The sequence below is a fragment of the Sinocyclocheilus rhinocerous genome, unplaced genomic scaffold (assembly GCF_001515625.1).
Source record: "Sinocyclocheilus rhinocerous isolate Xijiao unplaced genomic scaffold, SAMN03320098_v1.1 scaffold449, whole genome shotgun sequence".
Taxonomy (NCBI): domain Eukaryota; kingdom Metazoa; phylum Chordata; class Actinopteri; order Cypriniformes; family Cyprinidae; genus Sinocyclocheilus; species Sinocyclocheilus rhinocerous.
Window position 1 is genome coordinate 21,397 of NW_015652285.1, and position 26,450 is coordinate 47,846.

The 26,450-nt window shown below is 36.7% G+C and overlaps 1 protein-coding gene across 1 annotated transcript; it reads left to right on the plus strand.

Moving 5' to 3' along the window:
- Positions 1-26: 26 nt before the first annotated feature.
- LOC107714362 (von Willebrand factor C domain-containing protein 2-like) lies at positions 27-26,185 on the plus strand. The gene is made up of 4 exons (XM_016520183.1): positions 27-149; positions 1,732-2,203; positions 15,714-15,843; positions 25,754-26,185. Exons 2-4 carry the CDS (start codon positions 1,814-1,816, stop codon positions 25,903-25,905), a joined length of 672 nt encoding a protein of 223 aa, XP_016375669.1. The 5' UTR covers positions 27-149; positions 1,732-1,813; the 3' UTR covers positions 25,906-26,185.
- The last annotated feature ends 265 nt before the right edge of the window (positions 26,186-26,450 follow it).

Here is a 26,450-nt window from a genome sequence, read left to right on the forward strand (position 1 = left end):
TATAGACATTCGGATTATCTGTTCAGTTGGAGTAAGCAAATTTTTGCACCAACTCGAATTGGAATGATTTTTCTGGTCTTATCATCACGAAGGTGCACTTGCTCGCTTGATTACGATTCCAACAAAGTGGAACCAGACATTTCAACGCGGTAAGTCTAGCACAGCCGCTTATTTCAAATGTATTCGTGCTCATTGCAGTACTTCAATGCAATAATAATTATGATCATGATAATATGAATTACTTAAAATGCATTTCTCTCTACATTCAAGGCAGGCAGTCTCTACACAGATGCATTCAGCAAGCCAGAGGCAGTCATTTTATTATAGACTAGACGTATTGTCAATACTTGACTATCTTTCAGTGTATAAGAAACTCTTTCTTTGAAGTGCTTTCTTTTGGCAGCTACTCTGCTTTTTTGTTTTTTGTTTTTTTCTAAGTGCAGAATCGTGCCATTTTATGGTTAATTTCTTGTGCTTTCACGAGTGAAAAGGCATTTGGACCGAAGCCCATTACGCACTTGTTAATTACACAGAAACCTTGTCGTTTCTTCAGGGCTCTTGGAGTAGATGACATTGAGAGCGTAGAAATGTACGGACACGGTCAATGCACACCTATCTGCAGTGCTATGAGGGATTAGAAGGTGGAGACCTGTTGTCTTTGGTAAATAGATATTCTGGCTAACTTTGTTGAGCACTGTCTATGATGCCTGTGATTATCTGGGGTTTTGTTTGTGTTGATTTACCGACTTTGTTCTTCGGGGATTGTTTTCCCGTACACACGCCTTTCTTTTGAAGTAATATCCTCACCACCTCCTGATCCAGAGCTTACTAATACCAGAGCCAACACATACTGTAGGAGGAAAACACACCTCGTTTATATGAACTGACTCTTCATCAGTCTGGGTATCTTCGGTGCATTCTGTATGGGAACAAATGGCACATCTTTAACAGAGATTAATCAGTATGGGAGACAGGGGAGTGCTGTAACATTGGGTGAGTTTTAACACCATCAGCTTAACCAATTAGAAATGAGCTACACGGATGAAATCACTAACATACATGATCACCATCCTCATGAGAAGACAATAGCAAGAAAGAAATAGTTAGAAAGCAAAATATCTTGTCTGGTTTACAAATTGATTTGCAAATTGTTGTAACCCTGAACCAGCTCATTTAGATTGTTTAATTTAATATACAACATGTCTATTTTGCTTTCTACATGTTTATATCGCGACTGACCACATGTTTGACCATATATATATACATACATACATGCATGCATACTGATCTTTAAGAAATTTTCATATTTTATATTTGTAAATAAAAGTATTTATATCTGTAAAGCTACATTTCTTTCTAGCATTCCAATATTGTCATGTTAAAGTAATTCATATGCTTAACATTTGCGATATAAATGCTTATGACTAAAAGTAAATTTGACTACCACAACAAATTCATACAGAACTATTAAAACTCACACCAGTAGCGTGAGTATGACACTTGTTTATACAGTTTACTGTAGGTTTGTCAAATATTTCTAAACTACTCTAACAAACAAATATAGAATAAACACATTTTTACAACACTCCCCATTCATCCCTATACATGGTTACTTCTCTCAGCAAAGTGTACTTTGATCATTAAAATATAGTGTGAGGAACTTTTTATTAGTTAAGATAAAGAAAATGCATGTCCAGTTATTAAGCTACGGGTTGTTTACATTTCTTTCAGTGTCATATTTGCAGCATGGAGACTTACAACTTAAGGGACCTGAGACACTCTCCTTGAATGCGTCAGATTGCCGCGGCGAAGGATGGGCCCTTTTTTCCCGACGATTTGCGTCGTGCTGCTCGCCCTGAACGCCGCTGTCTCGCCGGCCTCTGTCGGCCCTGAGGACTATCCCGCCGTGGATGAGGCCGAGAGAACTGCCAACAATGACAACATTTTCGATGACTACCGAGGGAAAGGTTGCGTGGATGACAGTGGCTTCGTGTACAAGCTCGAGGAACGCTTCTTCCCGGGCCACTCGAACTGCCCGTGCGTGTGCACAGAGGACGGACCTGTCTGTGACCAACCCGAGTGCCCTAAAATACACCCCAAGTGTACCAAGGTGGAACATAACGGGTGTTGCCCCGAATGCAAGGAGGTCAAAAACTTTTGTGAATACAGAGGGAAGACTTATAAAATCCTGGAGGAGTTCAAGGTAGGATCACGCTGCCTCCCAATTACCAGAATAATTAGTCTATGCAAGAATATGAGGCTGTTTTAGGAATTTAGCATTGCATTGTGTATCCCACATGCCTGTGGTTAATTATTAGGTGTGTCTTGCACTCCAACTGAAACTTCAACCATGTACAGTGGAGAATCACAGGGATATAAAACGTCTAAAGGGAATAAGCCTTCAATTATTCTCAAATTGTGGATGGATTGTACTTTACACTGTTTGAATTTAATAATCAAGCCAGCAAGTTAAACAAATCGGCCTCAAGACAGCATACATGACAACATCTTTCAAATTCTCGCATCATATGTCAAAATCATGAGTGAGATAGACAGCTTCCAAGACCACATATACACTATTGCACCAATATGTCCTCAAATATATGCAAGAAAATGAGGCTGTTTTATTCGTTTCTGTGGGTGGGTCCCTGCATGAGTGGAGTATGGGATATTGTGGGATAGTTTTGTGCTTGTTGTACTTTTAGAGGCTCATCATGATAAGCCCTATCCATCACTATCAACTGTAATTTGATTAGAGCTGTCCTACAGAAACAATCTACTTGACAAAGCAATCCATTAAAAACTAGTGTGCTTTTTCTCATGATTTTAGATTCAAGTTATTTATATTGATCGGAGGAAGAAAGCAAACCCATCAATCATACAACAAAGCACTGAAGCATTCTTAAAAAGACCCATCAGCCATAGATAGATACATGAATGTTGTACTGCATGATGAACCATTCGGCCAACTTGAGATTCATAAGACGTTGGACTGACAAATAAATTAGGTATTTGGTATTTCATGACTGTTTTTTCAGACCTTACATGTTGTAAGCTCTTTGGTGTTATGCCTCATATCAGAAGAGCACATATTTAACACATTAAGCAGTTGCAAATACTAGATATTTATCTCATAATATGTAATGTACTGTATATAAAACATAACTAACATCAACAGGACCCTTGTTTACTTTGGTCCATTTCCACTAGTAAATTAAATTAAATTAAATTTATGCATTTAGCAGACGCTTTTATCCAAAGCGACTTACAGTGCATTCAGGCTATACCTTCATATACAAGTACAATACATATCACTGCAGTTTCCAACAGAAATGATTGTTTTTCCCCGGAACAGATACGTTGTGACATAGGTTTCGTACACGTCACCGCAGATCTGTTTCGACCTCACTCTGACCGTCACTAATGGTCTAAATAGAATGATAACCTTTGTTCCGCCTTCTCTCGAGACCTTATGTAAACAAAGTCATGCCCATGACCCCGGAGGCGGAACTCCCGCACGTATAAAAGCGGGTTTTACTTCCGGCTCGTTCTCTTACTTCAGACCTTACATGTTGTAAGCTCTTTGGTGTTATGCCTCATATCAGAAGAGCACATATTTAACACATTAAGCAGTTGCAAATACTAGATATTTATCTCATAATATGTAATGTACTGTATATAAAACATAACTAACATCAACAGGACCCTTGTTTACTTTGGTCCATTTCCACTAGTAAATTAAATTAAATTAAATTTATGCATTTAGCAGACGCTTTTATCCAAAGCGACTTACAGTGCATTCAGGCTATACATTTTTTATCAGTATGTGTGCCCTGGGAATTGAACCCACGACCTTTGCGCTGCTAACGCAATGCTCTACCACTGAGCCACAGGAACATTGTAGGGTTGGTAGGGTTGCAAATAGCAGGTCGTACATATTTAATTTTCACATAACAGAAAGACTCTCAGAAGTATCCATTCTCTAAACACACGTAATGAGTTTAAGATACAATGTCAGAGAATTGATTCTGCAACAGCAGGAAAGCGATTGATGAGATAACAACAGTAAAAATGTTTTACTTTCACCCACAAAGCTCATTTCCAGGATTAACGTGGGCTGTTTCAGCAAGTGCAAACTCTAATATAAGTTTTAGGTATCAACAAAGGGCAAAGCAATAAATCATCAAACACAAAATTAGTCTTTGGACTCCACCTCACAAGTGCACCTTGTGAGGTGGGAGTGGGGAGGATTGTTTCCTGCACTTGTTAGCACCATTTATGGATTTCATCTCTCTTGAGAACTCGAATTCTGTACCCTTCGGCATTTTCAGATTTTGTCACAGTAATTTAAATCTTAATATAAATATTCATGTTTAAAATCATATTAATGTAATACATTGTGACATTAATATTTTATTAATATATATATGTTTTTAAATTAATAATTGAATATTTTTTTGTATTAAAAATGTGATATTTAGTTGTAAAGATTGATGATTGATTTTCAAAAAGATTACTTAGGAAGACCATAGGAAATGTTCTTTGATGTTTCTGATATGTTATACTTCACTGGCCACATTGGTAATTATGTATTTAATCTTAACTGTAATGCTTTGGATCTTTTACGCGGCTTTGCATGGCATGTATCTTTAATCTTCTCTCTCCAGAGAACAAGATATCATTAGCATTCATCTCATCCTTACATCTGATTCATTGAGTGTAATCTTGAGATCATATAAATTCAGGCCTTTTTAGGCAAACTGTCTCCCGACATTAAATGTATTGCAAAGATTATTATCTTAAACTATATTACCAGAAGATCAAAACCAGAACAATGTTTAATATCAGGATTACAGTGGGGTGGAAAGTCTATGTAATTCACTCTCATCACTCTCTGGGTGATGAATTTCCCATCCGGCAACATCTGCTATATTATCACTCACCAGTTCTGTTGTATCAACATGGGGCTGGCCAGCTTCAGAGCTGCTTTTTGACAAAATCAGCATTTTTATCGCAGTACAGTGTTTTCTTTGAGGTGTCAAGCTATATTCAGCTCCACATACATTGGCCATGTCTCTCAGTAAACAAAGACTGAGTATTTAAGCTGGCGCTTCATTTAGGCACCAACATCTAAGGAAACTTTTTGTGACTGACAAGAAGGTTAAATTAAATAATTGGCATTAGGGAAAGAATGCCAAAGTCAAGCAGTTTCTTTTTAATTAGGGTCTCAGAGACTTTTAAATCAAATCCATCTTTGTTAGGTGCCCGACTAACGCATGTTTCAGCTAGACATATTTGCCCACGTAAGTCTGTTGATAAAAAGATCAGGTCCATCAATACAGCATGTTCTCCCCAACCTTGAGTGGAAGGACAACTTACGATCTTTTATTACCTCTAAAACGGTTTATCTGGCTCTATTGATTACCTCCCGTCAAAAGAGACCCTGGTTGAAAAGCCATAAACAAAGCCAAGCAAATCTTAACTAGCAGAAATCCCTTTTTGATCAGTTTTCCGCTCTGAATTTGACATGCGCATTAAGCTAACGAGGCATCATCGCTCAATAGTGTCCAGTGAGATCTCTGAATTAAAAAGCAACTACTGAGGTCCAGCTGCGAATGGGGATCAAAGAGCATCACGGCGCTTGATAGCTGATCCAATTAAGAGAAGCTGACAGGGTAACCTTTGGTGTGGGCTACAGTGGCATTTCCTCAGCCGTTCTTTAGCGAGGACTGTATTTACTTGGCTCGGCAGGAGTGGGAGAAGCCCCACAGAGATATGAATCTTACACGTGGAGAAGGCTTTTCACTGTAGAATGAGGCAGACCAATCAGTCAGCAGAGCCTTTTTTTGTTTCTAATTGCTGCAAATGACAGCCGAATGACGGATTTTGAAGTGAAAGACTTGAAGTGCATTATCAAGTTATGCATGCTGACCCATGTGTAACCCAGCTTGACCCGGACAGTTATGTGGCTTTTTAAATGTCACGATTTCAAGACTGAGGGTGATTGAAAGAGCTATAGGATTTATACCAACACAACAGAGTTAATCACATCCCTTCTAAAGCACGGCAATAGCTCTACCAATACATGTCTTGATTTTTACAATGTTCCAATGAAAGTAGAGGAAGAGCATGTTCGTATAATCCTGTCAATCAAAACCTTGAGAGAATAAACTATAATGGCCAATTACTTCACTGCTCTGGTCCTGCACCTTTTCTCTCTGTGCTTTCTGGAGTAACGGTGTATTAGGATGCCAAACCAGCTCTTTTAAATCATATTAAAAGGAATTTGTGAAATATTTTAATAAATGTAATTCTTTTTTTATAATATACAAAAAATGCAAGCACAGTGGTTACAAAAAGTATTTGGACATTTATGCATCACTTAAAAGTGTATATCATTGGAATAGATCATTAAAAAAATTTAAATGAAGTTAAAAAATACACAAGCAAGCACAAGCGCATACATATACACACATTATGGTTCAAAAATGTAGGGTCAGTAAGATTTTTTTTTTAAGAAATTAACACTTTTATTGATCAAGGATGTATTATATGAATCAAAAGTGAATCAGTAAATACATTTAGGGCCAGTTGCATAAACATAGTCACTATATTAAGACTGTGTCTTAAGTACTAGTTTAGTTAGCCAAGAGGTAATCAGTCTTACTTTTTGGATTAAAATTAGATCAATCTACCTTTTTGTCACTGACTTTAAAATGGTATGACCAGTCTTGAAGAAAAAAAATATATGACTAACTTTTTAAGACTAGTCTAAGCAGTTTATGCAACCAGCCATTAATGTTACAAAAGATCTCTATTTCAAATAAATGCTGTTCTTTAAAAATGTCCTGGAAAAGAATCTTGAAAATTACGGTTTACAAAAAAATATTAAGCAGCACAGCTGTTTTCTACATTGATAATAATAATAAATGTTTCTTGAGAACCAAATCAGCATATTATAATGATTTCTGAAGGATCATAATGACTGAGTTAATGGCTGCTGAAAATCCAGCTTTGCCATCATAGGAATACATTTTACAATATTACTGTTTTTACTGTATTTTTGATCAATTGAATGCAGCCTCTGTGAGCATAAGATAATATATATTTTTTTTAATCTTACCAAGCCCAAACTTTTGAACAGTATAAAATTTAGTTAGTTCTGAAAAAAATTGTTTACAGATACTACTTGGTTTATAGTTTAATGTAAAGAAACTGTAAGTGTCCAAATACATTTTGGGGCCACTGTACACAAGAACAACATGTATTGTACTATGAGTGTAAGAACATGTGGTTAAGTGGTAAATTTAGCTGATTTTAGGGGGCAGTGGGATTGGGGTTCTGGGGGGGTAGTGGTTCCTTTTCTGCTGTTGTGTTATATTCCCTAAGAGCTCTGAAACTTACCCTCAGTAGGTGTTTCACCTACAGGGTTCCCCAGCAGCCGTGGAAGGGAGCCACTTCACCGCCGCACCCCCAGCCACTGCTCAGCTACAAGCAAGAGGCCGGAGCTATAGGGTGAGTTCAGATCCCAGGCAGAAAGACTAGGGCCGGGATATGAGCTCTGAACGATCCCGTCTGTGTGCCTGGGATCACCAGAGAGGGGGATACCTTTGAGAGAGGGTGAGAAAATTAAGATTTTGAGGAAATGGCTTATAGATTAAAAAAAATACGCAAAAAAAAATTAGACATTTCATAAGGTCTTATATCTGGGCACCTTCATTGGATTTTTCAAGCATTCAAAACATTGTTTTGTAAATGAATCAGATAACACTCTTATCCTCAAGGCTTCAAATTGTCTTGTCACAAATATCGCTCAAAGCTTCAGCAAAAGAACACCTCAGAAAAGGCAGTGGTGCATTTTTCATGCTGAATATTCAACGAGGAATTGTCCATTTAAATTCCATCAAATACAAGGCAGTGTTTATCACTGTCGAGAGGCTGCAACTTTATTAAAATAAATATGTAGAGTAATCGGTTTAGTATGGAAGCTTGTTTCAGCCACAGGACAGAAGAATGAAAAAGGTAATTGTGTGTTCTCGCAATTCTGAGAAGAAAAGTCTGAATGGTGAGATACAAACACAAAATAGCGAGAAAAAGCCAGAATTGTGAGATAAAAAGTCACAACTAAATTTTTTTATTTTTCATTCCATGGCTAAAAAATAAATAAATAAACAAAATATTCTGTGGACAAAAAGTCAGAATTGCAAGAAGTACATTGTGAGATGTAAACTCGGGATTGTGAGAAAAAGTAAGAGTTTTTTTTTATCTTGCAATTCTGACTTTTTTTTCTCAGAATTCTGAGTTTACATCTTGCAATTCTGTGTTATGTCTCACAATTCTCACTTTTTGTTTTCAGAATTGTGAGATATGAATTCAGAATTGCAAGAAAAAGTCAGAATTGTGAGATAAAAAGTCATAATTACCATTTTTATTTATTTATTCTGTGGCAGAAACAGGCTTCTATAGTTTATTGCTTAGAAATGTTTCAACTAACATGTATCCCTCTTTTTCTCTCTCACATGCACATATATACACACAAAGTAAGTTGCCCTCTCATCTGCATATGCTACAGTGAGCAGTAATTAGTGACTCTACTCGCAAACTCTGACACCTGTGAGAGGAAATAGCTATAAAAAGCACCTGAAATGAATTGTTTAAATTGATTTTCCGATCCAGCTGCCTGAGGAACACCATGGTTTTAATTTAAAACACTGATTAAAAGCTAAGAAGTAGGCCGGCAGAAACTGGAACTATGAAATGGTTTCAGTAAGTTTAATATCATATTCCAATGGCTTCAAATTGAAATCAGTGGTCACTTCAGTATCTTCATTTTCCCACCATCCTCTCTGTCTTGTATTCCCCGATCCTGGTGTTGTTTTAACATAGTCACATAGGAATGCAACCTTTGCAACCCATCGTGATCTTTAACATTTTCTGAAAGCATTTCGCATGAGCCTTTTAGTCACCCCTATGTCTGGAACTACATTTCCCAGAATGCTGTCAGAACGATGCAGCTCAGCATCTGTGCTTAAACTCATGAGGATCTGATGACTCAAGCTTAGTGCATATGAGCCATCAGTGGCACCATTAGTGAATATAACCTGTTTTAACATCTTTTTAACACTTTAGAGCCAGCATGCCCACACAATTCAGTGGTGAGGCCCCATAGAGGAAATTCTGTCATTATTTACTCACCCTCATGGTGTTCCAAACCCATAGTTTGGAATGTTTCCCAGGTGTTATTTTGTCTGTGGGACACAAAATGAGAATTTCTGCTGAACAAAATAGAAGTGACCATGTCTGTCAAAACACCATAACAGAATGATAAAGGTGACTTGTTCTTATGACTTGTGAATTATAAGTCTTATTAAGCCATATGATATTTTTTTTTACTGGTGTTACCAGTTGATAACTTCTAGCCATTGGCCATGAGTCCTATGGTGCCTTTATATAAAAAAAAATTTGGGGGTCTAATTTTGAACTTGATACTCGTTGTTATATGTAAACAAGCTGTATAAACAACTATTAAATCTTCTCATTTTTGTTCTATGAAATATATACGCTTAGGTATAGGAAAAAAGGTGAGAAAATAATGTCATAAATGAAATAATGTGTTTTTATTTATTCTTTTAATTTCCACAGATTTTGTCACACAGACTGATTAAACAAGCTAACAAGCATTTTAGACATTTAACCATCAAACTTCTCTTGCTTCACAACCATTCATGTAAAAGTCACATACACTACTGCTCAAAAGTTTGGGGCCAGTAAGATTTAAAAAGAAAGAAAGAAAGAAAGAAAGAAATTAATTCATACTTTTATTCAACAGGGACGCAATAAATTGTTCAAACGTTACCTTAAAAATATATACAATGGTACAAGATTTCAAATAAATGCTGTTCTTTTGAACTTTCTATTAATCAAAGAATCCTGGAAAAAATGTATCACAGTTTCCACAAAAATATTAAGCAGCATGACTGTTGTCAATTGTTTCTTGATCACCAAATCAGCATTTTAGAATGATTTCGGAATGATCATGTGACACTGAAGACTGGAGTAATGGCTGCTGAAAAGCTCTTGAATCTTGGCTGATTCTGAAACAGTGCAGGCCCAGGCTGAAGAAGTCATTGTCCGCTGGAGTAGAAAAGAGTATGCTTCCTCATTCTCTGCAGCGTGACGAGATAAAACCATCAGTGTTAAACTGATTCATACAGCATTGATGAATTTAAATGTAACTGGTCAGGTGTAAAATTAGCTAACTCGTCCTAATACTAGAGGCATTTCCTCAGAAATGAAATCTTTTTAATCACATGAGCCATGAAGTACTCAATGTAATCGGACAACAGACCAAAAATGTCACAGACATTCTTTTACACGTGTAACCCTGTGCCGTTACAGAATATTGTGCTCATACAGTCATCTGCCTATCAATAAATGTTCAGACTGAGATCGCTACCTGCAGAATGCCAAATACATAATTCAACACTCTCTCTACACCAGTAGCAACTGCTTTAAGACTACATGGGAAGCATGACTTCTCATATATCTTTTTCCAATAAGTGAACTGCTCTATGTATATATACACACACACCCACAGTATATATTAGATTGATGCATGTAGCAATGTTATAATCGCTAGAACAGGGTCCTCATCACCATGAGAAGGATATGCTTGCTTTGTAAGAGATAAGAAGCAAAGTAAATGAAACCACTATTGGTCACACATCAAAACGAATCGCCAGTTGCCTTGGAAGCAGTACAAACATGCTCTCTGAAGTGAACTGAACTGAAACATTTTGAATAATTAGTGCTAAAACGATGAGTCAGTGATCTATTTGAGAATAAATAGAGCCATTCTATGAAACGAAAATAATAATAATAATATTAATAATAATAACAATAATAATAATAGTATTCACGCACACACACACGTTAAAATGTTTTTGAATGAAAAAGCATTATTTGTGGATAATTCACTCAAAAACTGAGGTGCATAAGTTAAGGCTAATGATCAATCAGTTCCAAGAATAAACACAAAACCTGTGCAAATTAAAAGAAAACAAGTTGATAAAAAGATTGAATCCAATGTTTTTTAATAATATAGCATAATGAAAAATGTATAAGCTGTTTTTTTTTTTTTGTAGAATACAGGGAATTGACTGGGAATACCATGCACAAGTGTAACAAGGTGTGGGGGGAAAATCCACAAAAAGTGGATGATCAAAACTTTGTTGGGAAGTTGTTATACCCTGTGTGAGACATGTCAGCAAGTTTTAGTCCAATGCAATTCTATTATAGGCATTATATACAATAGCTACTCTACACTATACACAAAAGTAATAATTAATTTTGAATGATGTATTTAAGCTAGACTTTTTTGTGTTTAGTGCATTTGAAATCCTTTTGAAGAAACAACTTAAACCAGTCTGATCCTGGTCTGGTTTGCTGGTTTTTGAGAGATTTTATGTGTCAGATTATCAGCTTAAGAAACCTACATCTAGCAGGTACACCAGCTGAACACCAGCTTGTCCTGGCTTTGAGGCCAGCTAAGATCAGCAAGCATTCTTATTCTGGTTAAGCAGTATTTTTCAGCAGGTAAATGGTACTCCTTTCATGAAATGACTATGGATTTTCCTTTCAGTTGTTTTGCTTACATTTTTGTTGGAGCCATGTTGCAGAATAATATATAATACTATAAGTAGATAATTCTGGGAAGAGTAAAGCCTTTACAATTAGAGTGATCCAGGCCTAGCTACACAAAGAGTCTTTTCAGTATTTTTTTTGTGACCCTCTTGTCCTGTACTGAATGAATGCAATGAATACTTTGTAAGGATGGTTTTTCAGTAGTACTGCATGTACACTTTGAATCTCATAATACCCATTTAAGACTTTGCTCAAGTGCCCTTATTAAAGTAAAGGGTTCAAGTTCATTGTCAGTTTTTGAGCTGTTAATCTCAGCATTCTCTACAGTACTGTACAAGCTATGAAAACAAGACACTCATACCCACTGCTGTCCATTGTATCCTTTTTTTTTTTTTTGCCTTGTGTTGGCTCTACGATGAGTTTGGCACAATTACAAATGATTTGTATGGGCAAGTTCACAAGCTCCTGTCCCAATGGACCGGATGCTGTTATCAATGGAGAACAGAGGATTATTAGTGTCCGTGCCACTTACACAGTGTGCAGAGACCAAAGGGCATGACCGCTGCCAGGACAGGGGTCCTGATCTCTTGTCTGTCCTCGAGACCTTCAGCCATGATCCACGCTGGCATTTACATGAGTCAGTGTCACCTCTGTGAATACAAGAAATTCATGAATGAAACACTAGAGTGCTACAATATAATATATCACAATGTGTACATTCAAATACAAGGTTCAAGATTTTAAGATTTTAATTTAGTATTATATACATAATTGTATTAATTAGTAGCATGTTCTTGAAAGAAGTCTCTTGCTCACCAATGCTGAATTTATTCAATCAAAAATACTCTAAAAGCAGTAATATTGTGAATTATTAATACAATTTAAAATAACACTTTTCTACAATAATATATTGTAAAATGTAATTTATTTCTGTGTTGGCAAAGCTGACTTTTCCACAGCCATTACTCCAGTCTTCAGTGTCACATGATGCTGAAGAAATAGTTCTTATTATTATCAGTGTTAAAAACTGTTGTGCTGCCTAATATTTTTGCGAAAAGTGATATTTTTTTCCAGGATTCTTTGATGAATAGAAAGTTCAAAACCATATTTATTTGAAATATAATTTGTTTTGCATTGTTTGTAACAATGTAAAAATCTAACCAAATTCTAACAAATCCAGTGTTTAGCTCCTGCTCACAAGCGCTTGCTGAATCATCCCAGTACTTTGTAAACACGACTTGGTTTCCAGGCAGACTGATGAAAAAAACATGTTTCTGCCTACTCCCAGAGGTTGTGTAAAGTCAGCCAATCATATAAGAGCTTAAAGTCAGATCGAAAAAGTGCTTTACAGTTCTGTGTGCAATATATATCAGATAAGCAGACTATGGCATAGGCATATATATCCTATTTATCAGAACTGTCTATTTTTAACTACTGAAATTCAAAATTATATATGTTTTATGTTATACAAAAACATATACAGTATATGCTGTTTGCATAAATTTTCAATCCCAATGCGGCATAATTTCGACATTTGCATAGATGGGAAACAATTGCCATAACGATGACAAAGTTGCCTCACAATTGGCCTCTACCTGTGAATCATTAAAATAACTTCCACACTCTCTGGAGAGGAACCCCACAGTTAAGGAACCATTATTCTAAAGGACTGCTGTGAAAATAAAGACTTGAGAATATTTCAAAAATACTACTGTGGAAGTTGAAATAAGTGCAAAAATTTGAATAAAATTGTAATTATAATATCCGAGAGTTTGAATGTCCCAGTGGACATTGCTGGTTCAATTATCAGGATGTGGAAGATACAGTACATCAAACAACCTAGACACTTCCTTGAAAAGGTCGTATCTCAAAACTCTCTGTGCGAACATAAAGGAGACCGATGAGAGAAACCAGAGAGAGCATATCGATCACTTTGAAGAGGCTGCAGAGTTCAGGAGATGAGAATGGAGGAAAGGTGCATTAGTCAACCAAATCGGCACAACACTGGTGTACACTGTGGCACAAATGGGGAACAAATACCCATTAAGCAAAAAAAAAAAAAAAGTGTGGAGTTTATGGATGTATAAAGAATAGTTCACCAACAAAAAATTACATTTTCTTAACATTTACCCTCAGGCCATCCAAGATGTAGATGAGTTTGTTTCTTCATCAGAACAGAAATTTAGCATTTCATCACTGGCTCACCAATGGATCCTCTTGAAGTGAATGGGTGCCGTCAGAATGAGAGTCCAAACAGCTGATAAAAACGTTACAATAATCCACAAGTAATCCATATGACTCCAATCCATCAATTAATGTCTTATTAAGAGCTGCGTGTTTGTAAGAAACAAATCCATCATGGGTGAACTATTCCTTTAACTGACAGTAATGCTAGCACACTTTTTTTGTGTGGTAAGATTTCAGCCAAATTTCAAAACTATTTGGGAAATGCAAATTTAACACTGCCCACCACCAAACATTATCATATCAACTGTGAAGTAGCATCGTTTGACTCAACAGCCAAAAAGAATAGACTAAAAACATACCTGAACTGTGTGGGAAGCTGGTACATACTTACTCCAAAAGAATTCAAGCTGGCACTGCTGCAAAAGATGCCTCTGCAGAATATTAAAATCTGTGGAATGTTAAAGTAATACATGTAGAGTTTTTGAAATTATCACAGAAAACCCAATTTCAGTGTAGGATTTGCAGTTCTGCAAGAGAGAACTGGTTAAGGGTCTAAATATTTTTACAAGGCACAGTAGGCTATATGGGTTTAAAACTTAATATTTCATGGCCTTTTGGGGTACATGTTATATTCAGCAGGTGGAATAGTGTATTTTATTACAGACATCCAATGTAGGACTAATCACATATTAATCTGAGCTATCTTCACCGACAAGTATGCCCTGAACAGGATGGTCTCAACTCACATCTGTTGTTGTTCACTGGTTAGATACTGTCTGGTTGAATTATTTATGATTAGTCATTATAAATTGATCTCACAAATGTAAAGTCATGCAATACCTAAGAAATCTTAATGCATGCTAAAATTCCACTAATTATTGCTAACAAAATGGTTAGTTATTTCTAAAAAGAAAAAAAGGGCCATTAAAGTCAATATGTAATGTTTTTGCAACCATTTTTAAATCTGGTTTTAAAACTGGAAGAACTATTAAATTTAGAGCAGAATATACTTTTATTCAGCAAGGGTGCATTAAATTGATCAAAAGTGAAAGACATTCTAATGTTACAAAATATTTATATTTCAAAACAAAGCTGTTCTTTTGAACTTTCTATTCATCAAAGAATCCAGAAAAATATTTAGCAGCACAACTGTTTTCAACATTGAGAGATTTCTTGAGCATTGAATCTGAAGAATCGCGTGATGTTAAAGACTGAAGTAATGGCTGCTGAAAATTCAGCTTTGCAGGAGTAAATTACATTTTAAAATTGTAAATTGCAATAATATTTCACCGTTTTACTGTATTTTTGATCAAATAAATAAGCATAAGAGAGTAATTGAGGCATCTTTAATTGTATAATAACCAAATTCAGGCTACTCTGTGCCTGCTCAAAATTCTGTGTAAAGACCTAATGCAGCATAAAAGCCTGACTAAATTATGCCTGCTCTACTCACCTCAGTCCCTAGTATCAAAGTACTGTATAAAGGTGCAATTTCTGTGTAAATGCATTTATGCCACACTTCAATAGCATTAAACAGTCTGTGTAAAGCACCTAAATGCCAGTTCAGAGCCGCTTCTGTGCCACCTTTGCAGTGTAAATTTGGCATAAGAGATTTCTTAGAACATAAGAGATTTCATTCAAAAGCATTACAAATTCTTACCTTCCCCAAACTTTTGAACGGTAGTGTATAAAGTAGCCAGAAGGTTGGAGGGGTGAGTTGAAAAGGGAGACATAGAGCAGGTACTTTCATTCAATGTTTTTATTTGAAATAACATGCATTTGTATATATAAAAATAGGGTCAGTTTGAATTTCATGTTGACTTTAACTGTGATGTCTTACCTGTAACAGTCTCTCACCGTATCGTATTTCTCTGTCTCCCTAGCCTTCGCCCTGTGAATGGTGCCGCTGCGAGCCAAATAACGAGGTGCATTGTGTGGTCGCTGACTGTGCAGTACCGGAGTGCGTCAACCCAGTGTACGAGCCAGAACAGTGCTGCCCCATCTGTAAAAACGGTAAGAACGGCCTATTTCCTATTATAGGTTTATGGAGAAGACGAAAATACCTGCAAGGTGTACTTTAGAGAATTCCTTAGAAGACTCTCTCCACAATCCCAAAGGAAAGTGAATTGTTCCACTGACTGGCATGTATCAGGGTTCAAGAAATAGTAGTGAGGTGGATGTGACAGTGTGATATAAACAGACAGCTCTATGCACAGGTATTTTAAAACCCACTCAAACTTTCTATTAGGTTTCAGTATCACCACCAGCTAGTATCACCAGCTAGCGAGTTCTGATTAAATTACATTCTGCTCAATTACAGGAGAAATTTGGTTCAGATAAACAGTGTCCCATTGATTAAGACCATGCTAAGAAGGATTAATTGGCCAATGAGGACTCCTCTATCTCCTGTGTCTTGATGCACTAGTCAGCGAGGCACGATTCCAAAATTACAATTATTGGATTCCAATGGCTCACTGGATGGTCAAGGCCAAGAGATATCCCTGAGTCAGTCCGATACAGAGGCACAAACACACAAAGTGTAAGCTCAGTGAATCAGTGGGATAAATAAAATGTTGATCGGCACAATGCCTATTGGCCAAACAACCTGTAGAGGACACATATTTAACCATTGTGTTGTGCTGAAAAAATCCTTTACTTAATTTGGTGTACCAGGTCAAAAATGACCAGCCTTTTAAAACTTATTTCTAAATCTCTCATTATGCTATTTCATCGCCAGATCTTGGATCTGTCAACTTTCTTTCAGTTAGAACAGGTTTTGTATTGGAACTGAATGTAGGCCTCACTGATCTGAGCTTATGTACCTCAGTTTTTGAGAAAAAACAAACAAACATTATTTTTGGATAATTTTGGCAGTATTCACTCAAAAACTGAACATAATGACAACTTCATAAGCAATTTTTTGTAGGTCGTGGGAACATCACAAATCTAATAAGTTGCAGAATACCAAAAAAATACCATAACATGAGGGCTAAATCAACAAACTAAAATAATAATAATAATACCTGGAAGTACCGAAATACCAAAATTTGTGAATTTGTAAACGTGAAAATGTCAACATTATTTTTCTACACTGATATAATAGAAAATATTGTCTTTAATTAAGTGTTGGTTTTGAAAGAACATCTGATTTTACATAAGAAAACTTTAGAGGCATAAAAATATATGAGAGTATCAGACAGCTATTGTTGACAATAATAGATTTTAATAAGATAAAACTACATCAAGTTTACAAACAGCAGCTGAGTCTTCAGTTTTAAAGAAATCTTGCCACTCTTCAGAGCGCCTCAGGAGACATGTTTGAAAATAGATTTGTAAAGAAAAATCATATCTAATCTTCTAAGTGCAACTTTAAAATCTATGAAATTCCCTCCTTTTTCCCTTCTGGCACACATTGACCTATATTCTCCAGGATCCACATTACAATCAGAAGTGTGGTGTAAGGTATAGTTGCTAAATAGAGACCGGCTGTGACTTTCTGCTTTACTAGCGCAGAAAGACAGCCAGAGATATGCACACACGGATACACAAACCTCGCCTACAGCCTGGAAGAGAACTAATCCAGGCAGACAGGGCACGGTGACGAGCTTGTGGTGCTGGCATTTTAGGGAGGCTGTGGTGGAGCCCGTCCCCTGGAGGAAATAACTAAGTCTGCTTCCAAGATCTTTAAAGGGGTCATATCAGGAGGATTCTAATTTTACTTGATACTTTTGAGATAAAAGTGTTCAATGTATTAAATATATATACATTTGTATATAACTTCTGCCCCAGTACTGTATTTACGTAATGCGTAATGCGTATTGGCCACATACTACAGGAAGCTGAGATGGAATAACAGGAAAAGAAATTTAGTAAATTGTAAATCAAAGAAATATAAAAGTAATGCATTCTGGAAAATAAGTATTTTTGCACTCTGGTTCAAAAAAAATTTATTAAAAGATTCATTTAAAAATGCATTTATTCAGCAGGGATGCATTAAATATTAGAATGATTTCTGAGGGATCAAGAGACACTTAAGACTGGAATAATGGCTGTTGCAAACTCAGCTTTGCACATGAATAAATTACATTTTTTTAAACGATAAACAAGGAAAACAGGTATATTAAACTGTAAAAAAAAAAAAAAAAAAAAGTCACAATATTACTATTTTTACTGTTTTCTGTATCTAATAAATGCAGCCTTAGTGAGCATAAGAGACTTTCAAAAACATTTTTTTTAAATTTACCAACCCCAAACTTTTGAATGGTAATGTACAGTGGGTACGGAAAGTATTCAGACCCCCTTAAATTTTTCACTCTTTGTTATATTGCAGCCATTTGCTAAAATCATTTAAGTTAATTTTTTTTCCTCATTAATGTACACACAGCACCCCATATTGACACAGTTTTTCTTTTTTAATAAATCTGCAAAAATGTCAACAATTCTGTGTTTTTCTGTCAATATGGGGTGCTGTGTGTACATTAATGAGGAAAAAAAATTAACTTAAATGACTTTAGCAAATGGCTGCAATATAACAAAGAGTGAAAAATTTAAGGGGGTCTGAATACTTTCCGTACCCACTGTATATCAAATACAAACATTGGCAAATTTTCTAGTTAGAAATTACAGTTCTTTTAAATGAATTTCTTTTTAAATGTACCTGTTTGCTACCTCAATATAATAAAATTCAATGCAATTAAAAAGCATTTTCAATTAAATTCTGGATGGCACAACAACTACTATTTAATTTTAATTTAATTTCTGACTGCTTTTGGCACAAACAACTTTACTAATTGTTTTAAGTGGGCCTCGAGGAGAAAAATTAAATAAGAATAGCAATAACAAAATCGATATGAGCACTTTAAAGTAAAACTTTTCAGAGTATTTGCACCATAATGTTTATGACTGTCCTCAAAATTCATAAGAGAATTTTCTATTCCTGTTAATTTTATCAAGGCTTTGGTTTGAAATGACATCATAAAGAGAATATATTATCTAAGAACTCACTTGGCTATATTTGGTTGCAATTGTAGGAGGAAGAAAATAATTAGTTTGAGAGACTTTATTTCAGTTCAATCAATTCTAATAACGTTGGTCAAGAGCTGTTCTAAACAGTCTGTCATGTAATCTCTCTCAGATTGTTCCACATGGACAAACTGAGACGGTAAATGTCAAGAGACACTTATCCCAGCACTGACGGAGCTGTCAGAGGATCAACTATGACACTGGGAATGCCAAGTCTCAGTCAATCAAAATGCAGACATGACTGCATCGTTTTTTTATAGCACAATTCTCAACTTCCATAAACATATAGCTCACATCTGACTCTGTCACATGTCATGTCAAAGCAAAAGAAGACTGGGAAGTATCACTTTGTTTCGGATCCTCTCTTAATGAACCTCGCAGGAATGCAGTACTTTTTTGCTGAAGTGAATTTGAACCTCAAAAACTCAAAAATAGCCTTAAGAAAAAGTGTGCTGGCTTGCTCCAGATTGCTAATTACCAAATTATGCCTCTAAACCTTGGCACTTGATGCAGCCTTTAAAAACCCATTTTAACAAAAACTTTGTCCATCAATACCAAGCTCAGTTGCACTGCTAGAAAGACAACTGGCCATGTTTCTATGTGGGTGAGCCAATCGTGGGCAACCATCTCTCAGTAGCTTCAGTGGTTACTATAGTAATTGCTTACTTGTAGGTTGCAAGCTAATCTGAGGACAATAACGTGGGCCTCCACTGCAACAAAGTAACTTCACCTATGATGATGACTATGATCTGAAAATTTAAAGGTGCACAATTAATCAAAATAAAATCTTAATTGCATAAACTACAATATATTTACTACTGTAAATATAGAGTTTGTATGCATTGCATGCCTGGATGAAGGAGCTACAGTACATTGTTATGTCTGTATTCACATACTAAACCATGCATTGTTTGCAATTAATAAATCTCCATGCGGAATCCATGCCAGGAAGTGCTCTGAGATTTGTTCACTTTAAGCCCATTGTTTGGTTCTCTTCTTCTACAACCTTATCGCTTACACAATGTGAAATGATGTTGAAATCAAGGACTTGATCTTCTTAATAAACCAGTAGTCTTAAAACGGATGTCTGGGTCATTAAGGAATGGCATTGAGCACGATCTTATCCGTTATCTGTTAGGTACCTGTCCACCTGGCCAAGGTGTCCTTGCACTAGTGACGCTCTTTTCTATAGGATGATGAATAACTGCTCTTGGCTAGGCTAGTAGTCATGCATCTCTGTTTCACCCCCCTTGAATGGTTGCTTTTGCACTTTTGGCAACAACTCATAATTTTTACTGATGGAAATCAAATATTTGAGTGCATGTAAGATTCCTTGAGGTCTCTTAGGAGCATGCAGAATATTGTAGGTAGTAAAGCAATTTGTGCACCGCTAACCTTGCCGCCCTATTGCAAGTCTATTAACATGTCTGTGATGTGGTTAAAAGGCAATCTAGTTGTTTCCCCCCACAGTAAAAGGGAGGTCATGAAGCTTGAACTCTTTTTGAAATGTGCGGCACCACTGACTTTTACTGACATAGAGTGAGGACTATATTTCAGGGAATACTGCCACATCAAACCAGAAGTACTTTTCAAGGACTTGCTTGTCATCAAGAATGGCCTTACATATATGCTGAAACGTTACTTCTGTAAATGCTGATTTTTAACAGGCCGAGTATGGTGAATACACTTCTTCAGAGCTGATGGTTAACTTATTCAGATCCCATTATCAAATAATCATAAATAGTGCTACCACATGTTAAAAAAATGCAGGCTGGCCCATATATGTAGATGAAATTGCTGTTTACAACGAAATGCTTAACAGTGGCACTTTAAAATCCTCCAGGCTCCACAGAAAAGATGTTTTGGAGTAGTGCTTCATTTAGATTGAGTTGAAAATGTTTACAAAGTGTGAGGGGCTTAAATAATCAGTTTCCAAAAGATTCAATATGAAATATGGGCTCTTGTAGATCATTAGTGATGACCAAGATCACGGTCATTATAGTAATCTTTACTAATATGACCTAATTGATCGGTGGCTGGTGCCCATATTTTTTATTTTTCAGAAAGCCACAAATGGCAAATATGATGTGATGGCAAATGTATAGCTTGACATGATATAATGATGATCTTTTAAGAAAAATATCACCATAAAAGATCTAATATTACAAATAGGACTGCCTTGCCAGAACCTCTCTGCTTCCCAGCTAACACAAAATATGTTCTAAGAACGTTTTATTAAAGTTCCCATTAAGTTATGAAAACATTATTTCTAAAGGTTCTCCGAATGTTCAAAACATCCAGGGCCCTGTTTTAACGATCTAAGCACATGGTCTAAAGCGCAGGTGCACTCAGGGCGTGTCCGAATCCACTTTTGCTAGTTTAACGACGGGAAAACGGTCGGCGCGCCCGGGCGCATGGTCTAACGGTGTGTTTCCACTGGCACGTAGCGAGCGCAGAGGAGCGAGCATTTTCAATTCATTCCCATGGAAGTTGAGCTTAAACGCTCGCGCGTTGTATTATGGGATTGAAAGCGGCGCGGAGAAAGCGTTGACAGCGGCTGAGAGTGTCAAAAAGATTGGGCATTCCTCGACTTTATGCAAATGTCGAGCGAAAAACGCCGGGCGACAACCAATCGCTGTGAAAGGAAGAAGATGAAACGTAAACAGGGTGTTTTTCAGAGGCGTGCTCTGCCCTAAATTTGACACGCCCCAAAGCAGTGGCGTTGTAGCGTTGCCAGCGGCACTGAGCGCAGATTTGACCCTGTAGTGGAAACGCACCGTAAACGGGTTGTCCCTATTCTCTTAATGAGTAATGGGTGTTTTTTGGGCGTAACGTGCAATAAACCAATCAGAGTCTCATCTCCCATCCCCTTTAAAAGTCAGTTGCGCTCGCGCCATGGCGGGTTCGCTATTTAGGCTACATGGCGGAATGTAATTTTAAATTTTTAAAAATGTTTGTGTGCTGCTGCGCATCCCTATGTGTGTAATAAGCAAAGTGTACGCGCGTTGTGCACCCGCCTATAGGCGCATATTACTAACACGCTCTTTAAATAACAAAGAAAAAATATTGCGCCAGACTTTAGACCAGGTTTGAGTTGGTCTATGGCGCAGTCTATTTTCAGTTCCTCAAAATAGCAATGCGCCAACAATGCGCCTGAACACACCACTTTTTTAGACCAGCATGCCCATGGGCGCACAAATGGGCGCAAATGCATTTGCTATTTAAACGCGGCGCAGGACGGGAAAATGAGAACTGAGTCGGGCTGAAACTAGCAAAACTAGGGTTCCCAGTCTTTTAAATGTTAAAAAAAAAAATCTGGGTTATGCAAATATAAAGGGAAAATTCAGTTTTATCATTTTGCTAACAATATGAGAATGTTAGTTTTTAATGTTCTTTGACTGTTCTGAAAAAAAGGGGTGGGGGGGGGAATCGTTCCATGAACATTTTGAGACAAGATAACTTTGAACAAAGGTTCTATTAATGTTACTGGAAGAACATTTGTTCATAACTTTGAGAGAACCTTGCCAGAATATTAACCAAAGTTCTGAGAACATTCCCTGTTAACTGGGTTACTGGTTTTCTGTGAAGATATATGCCAATAAAAAACTTGCAATGTTGATATGTAAACTTGTACAATCTGAATCAGCTCTTAAGTTTGATAAATGTCAAATAAGATTACTGATGTGGGCAATTAAAAACATTATGTAACAGATCATCAGAGCCACAACACTGCTCACAGTCAACCCTCAAGACGCTTAATTCGATAATTCACGATAATTTGCGACTGGGAGATCAGCAAAGCAAGTGGATAAACACTTGTTTAACACTCCTAGCCTGAATCTCCGATCATATCCCACTTACAAAAAGTCTTGATGTTAAAATAAATAAATAAAAGTCTGTACTGTGATTATCATACGCCTACATTTTACACTGCAGGTATTCTGTTAAACCCCTTTTAATAGAGCAAATCCACAATAATCTTATTTAGCACACTAGTACAATTGTCTCTAAAGAACTCTGTATGTCCACAGGATTCTGGGTTCAAGATTTATGCTGATATCTAATTTATTCATAAGATATATATCTATAAAAGCATCTTATCACTAAAATAAGACTGAGGATAAGACTGAAGATAAGTACGAATGTTGTAGCCTGAATGTTCATGCACAAGCTAATATCAATATTTAATGGAACTTAAACTGGACTATACTAGACTAAACTACACTGATTGAATAAGCAGATATGCTCTACACATACCTTGACTCTTGTTATAGATTTTGTTTTATAGTAATCACTGATTGCAGCTTCAGTCCCCCTTGAGGTCACCAGAGGTCAAGTGCTGTAACAGAGACTGTAGGCTATAAAGACAAAGAAATGCACTACTCGCAGATAAATATTAGAATTGCATTGTGCAAGTTATATAAGTCCACCCTTTAAGAAATCCAAGCATGTATTTTATAAATGCACACCCTGCTTTTTTACTTTTGACCTATTCACATTAGCTTTACCTGCTTTAAATATTTATTGGTTTTGGTAACACTTTATTTTTGTGTCCTTATTACATGTTACATATACATACTGTAGTAATAACCGTAAATTATGCATAATTGCATTCAATACCTAACAAATAACCTGATGCCTTCATGTCAATTCCTTGCAAGGCACAAATAAATTAATCTTGAGAAACATTCAGACAATGGTGGCTGTGCTCCGCTTTTAATTTCATGGTTAAAAAAGGCATTACTGCCTAACTCATCACAGGAATTAATTCTACACATAGAGTCAGCCTATTCCACTTTTGATGTGCTGTCATTTAGGAATGATCATTGACAATTTACATGGGTAAATATGGGCATAAACGCACAGATATTTGCTAAGCAATTATACCAACCGCTTCGGGTTTAATCCACAGCAGGCCACTAATATCTGCTCATTGGGGGAAAGGAAATGACGAATTGCATAAAAATTAAAGTGTTCTTGTAAATTATGATCATAGTAGACCCTTGGAATTGAACAACACTGTGTTTAGTCACAATGACTTGTAATGAACTTAACTCATTTGTAAGGGAATTAATTATTATTAATTCATTCAGGTTTTAAAAGGACTCGAATCTGAAAATTCTGAGTCAACCTGATTAAAGCTGAATTCAAATCTGATAGTTTACACTTTAAATCAAGGGTCGTCCAGCGAGCCGGTGATTCTTAGTATATTTTAATTTTTTTTTAAACAGTGCTGTTGATTGAATGGAAATCTGCACAGTATTACACGGCCTTTTGGAATACTTGATTCTGACTGATCAATCACAGCATTATGTGGTCAAATAATCTGTATATTTGACAATCTCACCAAACCAGACCAAACAAAATAAGTAAAAGGAGGAGTAAACTCAGCAGTCCATGGAACAGAAAGCATATTTTTCAAAATTGAATTGCATTTATACAATGTTAGCATACAATCTTTCAAAAGTGGTATTCATGACTTGAGAGACTGAAGAAACCATAAGATGCTACAGCCAAAGATGTCCATTGTACTAATTTACATACCATATGCCAACAATTAAAAGCTTTCATTTCCTTTTGTGGGCTTTTCTCAGTGAATAGTAAGTGCAAAAGAAAGTTTGCTTTTAGTCGGACTAAAGAAATAATTTCTGTGTTTAACATCATGTAAACGCAGCCAGGTTTCAGACTAATGGAAGTTTGGGGGCTGTAAGATTTTTTCATGTTTTTTTTATAGTCTCTAATGCTTACAGAGGCTGCATTTATTTGATTGAAACACAGTACAAACAGTAATTTTGTGAAATATTATTACAATTTAAAATACCAGTTTTCTATTTTTATATTATAATATATTACTTACTGACCTAAAATTTTTGAACCATTTCTGACTACAACTGGCCTTAACATGCTTTGTTAAGCAACTTAATTATAACTGCACATAAGTGATTGATAAAAGTTATTATTTTAAATCTATTTGGTTTCTTAAAGGGGTCATCGGATGCCCATTTGATATAAGTTGATATGATTCTTTAGGGTCTTAATGAAAAGTCTATATAACATACTTTGGTTAAAATTTGTCAATGGTAGTGTAAAAAACACCCTTTTTACCCTGTCAAAATGAGCTCTGTTTTTAGCAAGCAATTCTAGTCCATGTTGCTTTAAATGCTAATGAGCTCTGCTCACACCACCCCTCTCTTCTGTGGGTGACAGCAGTACTGTTTACTTTAGACGCAAAACTGGCTAACTAGCACATATTAGGAAAGGCAATTTGCAAAGATTCATAAAAAACCTTATACTCACTTCTTCTGTAGATGAAGCTGGATCACGAATGATTCGCGCAAACATAGACGCATTTATCTAGATCGGGATCGGTGCATTCCCTTCAAAGCGAAAGTAACGTTAATCCTCTGCATCTTCAGCGGCTCAGATGTCAGGAGTAAATGACGACTGCCCCCTTTAATCAGTGTACCATGTAATAAGTTCAATGTATTTTTATTTAACCGACTGTTTTTCTACATAGCTCATGGTCTACAATGCTTCAAGGCTACAATAGAAGAGAATGAGTGGAGTGTGCTCAGATCACGCATAGTGCCAGCATGACTGTTCAGCAGCCCCTGCAGCCTGTGGTGCATTAGAATGCAAAGCATACCAGTGAGAGGATGGGTGTGTGAGGCGGAGAATTAGAGAGAAAGAAAAAGAGAGAAAGAAAGAGGAGCAAAAGAGCTTTAGTGTTACAAAAACAAGCCCATCGGTGCATGGCCGTGAAAATCATCCACATGTCTGTTCCGCCTTCAGAAATCCCACGAGTCACTCCGGCTCCCCATCCCCCCCCCCAAAAGAGGCTCTTGTGAGCTCTCGCTCATTCCTGCTTCCTTAAAATCTCCTCCTTTTCCCCATGTGACAGGTCCAAATTGCTTCGCTGGAACGACGATCATCCCAGCTGGCATTGAAGTGAAGGTGGACGACTGCACCATCTGTCGGTGCCACAGCGGGGACTGGTGGAAGCCTGCGCAGTGCTTGCGCCGGGAGTGTCTAAACGGCCAGACGTCATCATAGAAACCCTCCAGAGCTGAAGGGAGGGACACAATGAGATGTGTGGCACAGCTGTCGGCGCAGGGGACAGCCCACCTTATGACAGCGAGGGACTGATTGGCAGGAGCACAATTCCTCTGGCAAACTGAGATGACTGGACATGCTGAGATACATGGGACATACTGTACACTCAAACACATACACACACATAAAAGTCCTTGGCAGAATCATAACAAGTGTCTTTAACTGAGGCCACATTTTTCTCCTGTGACGAGTTCATACTTGGGTGAACCTCATGAAAACATTTCACTCCAAAATCAAGAGAATACAATTAGAAATTATATTTAAAATAAATCCATTATATGTATATATGTGTGAGTTATTCAAATTATCATTTCAGGGTGAATAAGTGTCAAAATATCTTATTGGTCTTAAAACAGGCTTCATTGTCTTTAGGCAAAATAGTACTTTTTCTTTTGTTCGTTTGATTTTGACATCTGGACATGTTCTTGATAGGTTTCATGAGATTCACCCACTCGTTTTATTAGTTGCTTATGCTGCTTAATCAC

Coding starts and splice junctions, on each gene's coding strand:
- LOC107714362 (XM_016520183.1), top strand. CDS start 1,814: ATGGGCCCTTTTTTCCCGACGATTTGCGTCGTGCTGCTCGCCCTGAAC. Junction 2,204..15,713: donor AAATCCTGGAGGAGTTCAAG/GTAGGATCACGC, acceptor CTGTCTCCCTAG/CCTTCGCCCTGTGAATGGTG. Junction 15,844..25,753: donor CTGCCCCATCTGTAAAAACG/GTAAGAACGGCC, acceptor CCCATGTGACAG/GTCCAAATTGCTTCGCTGGA.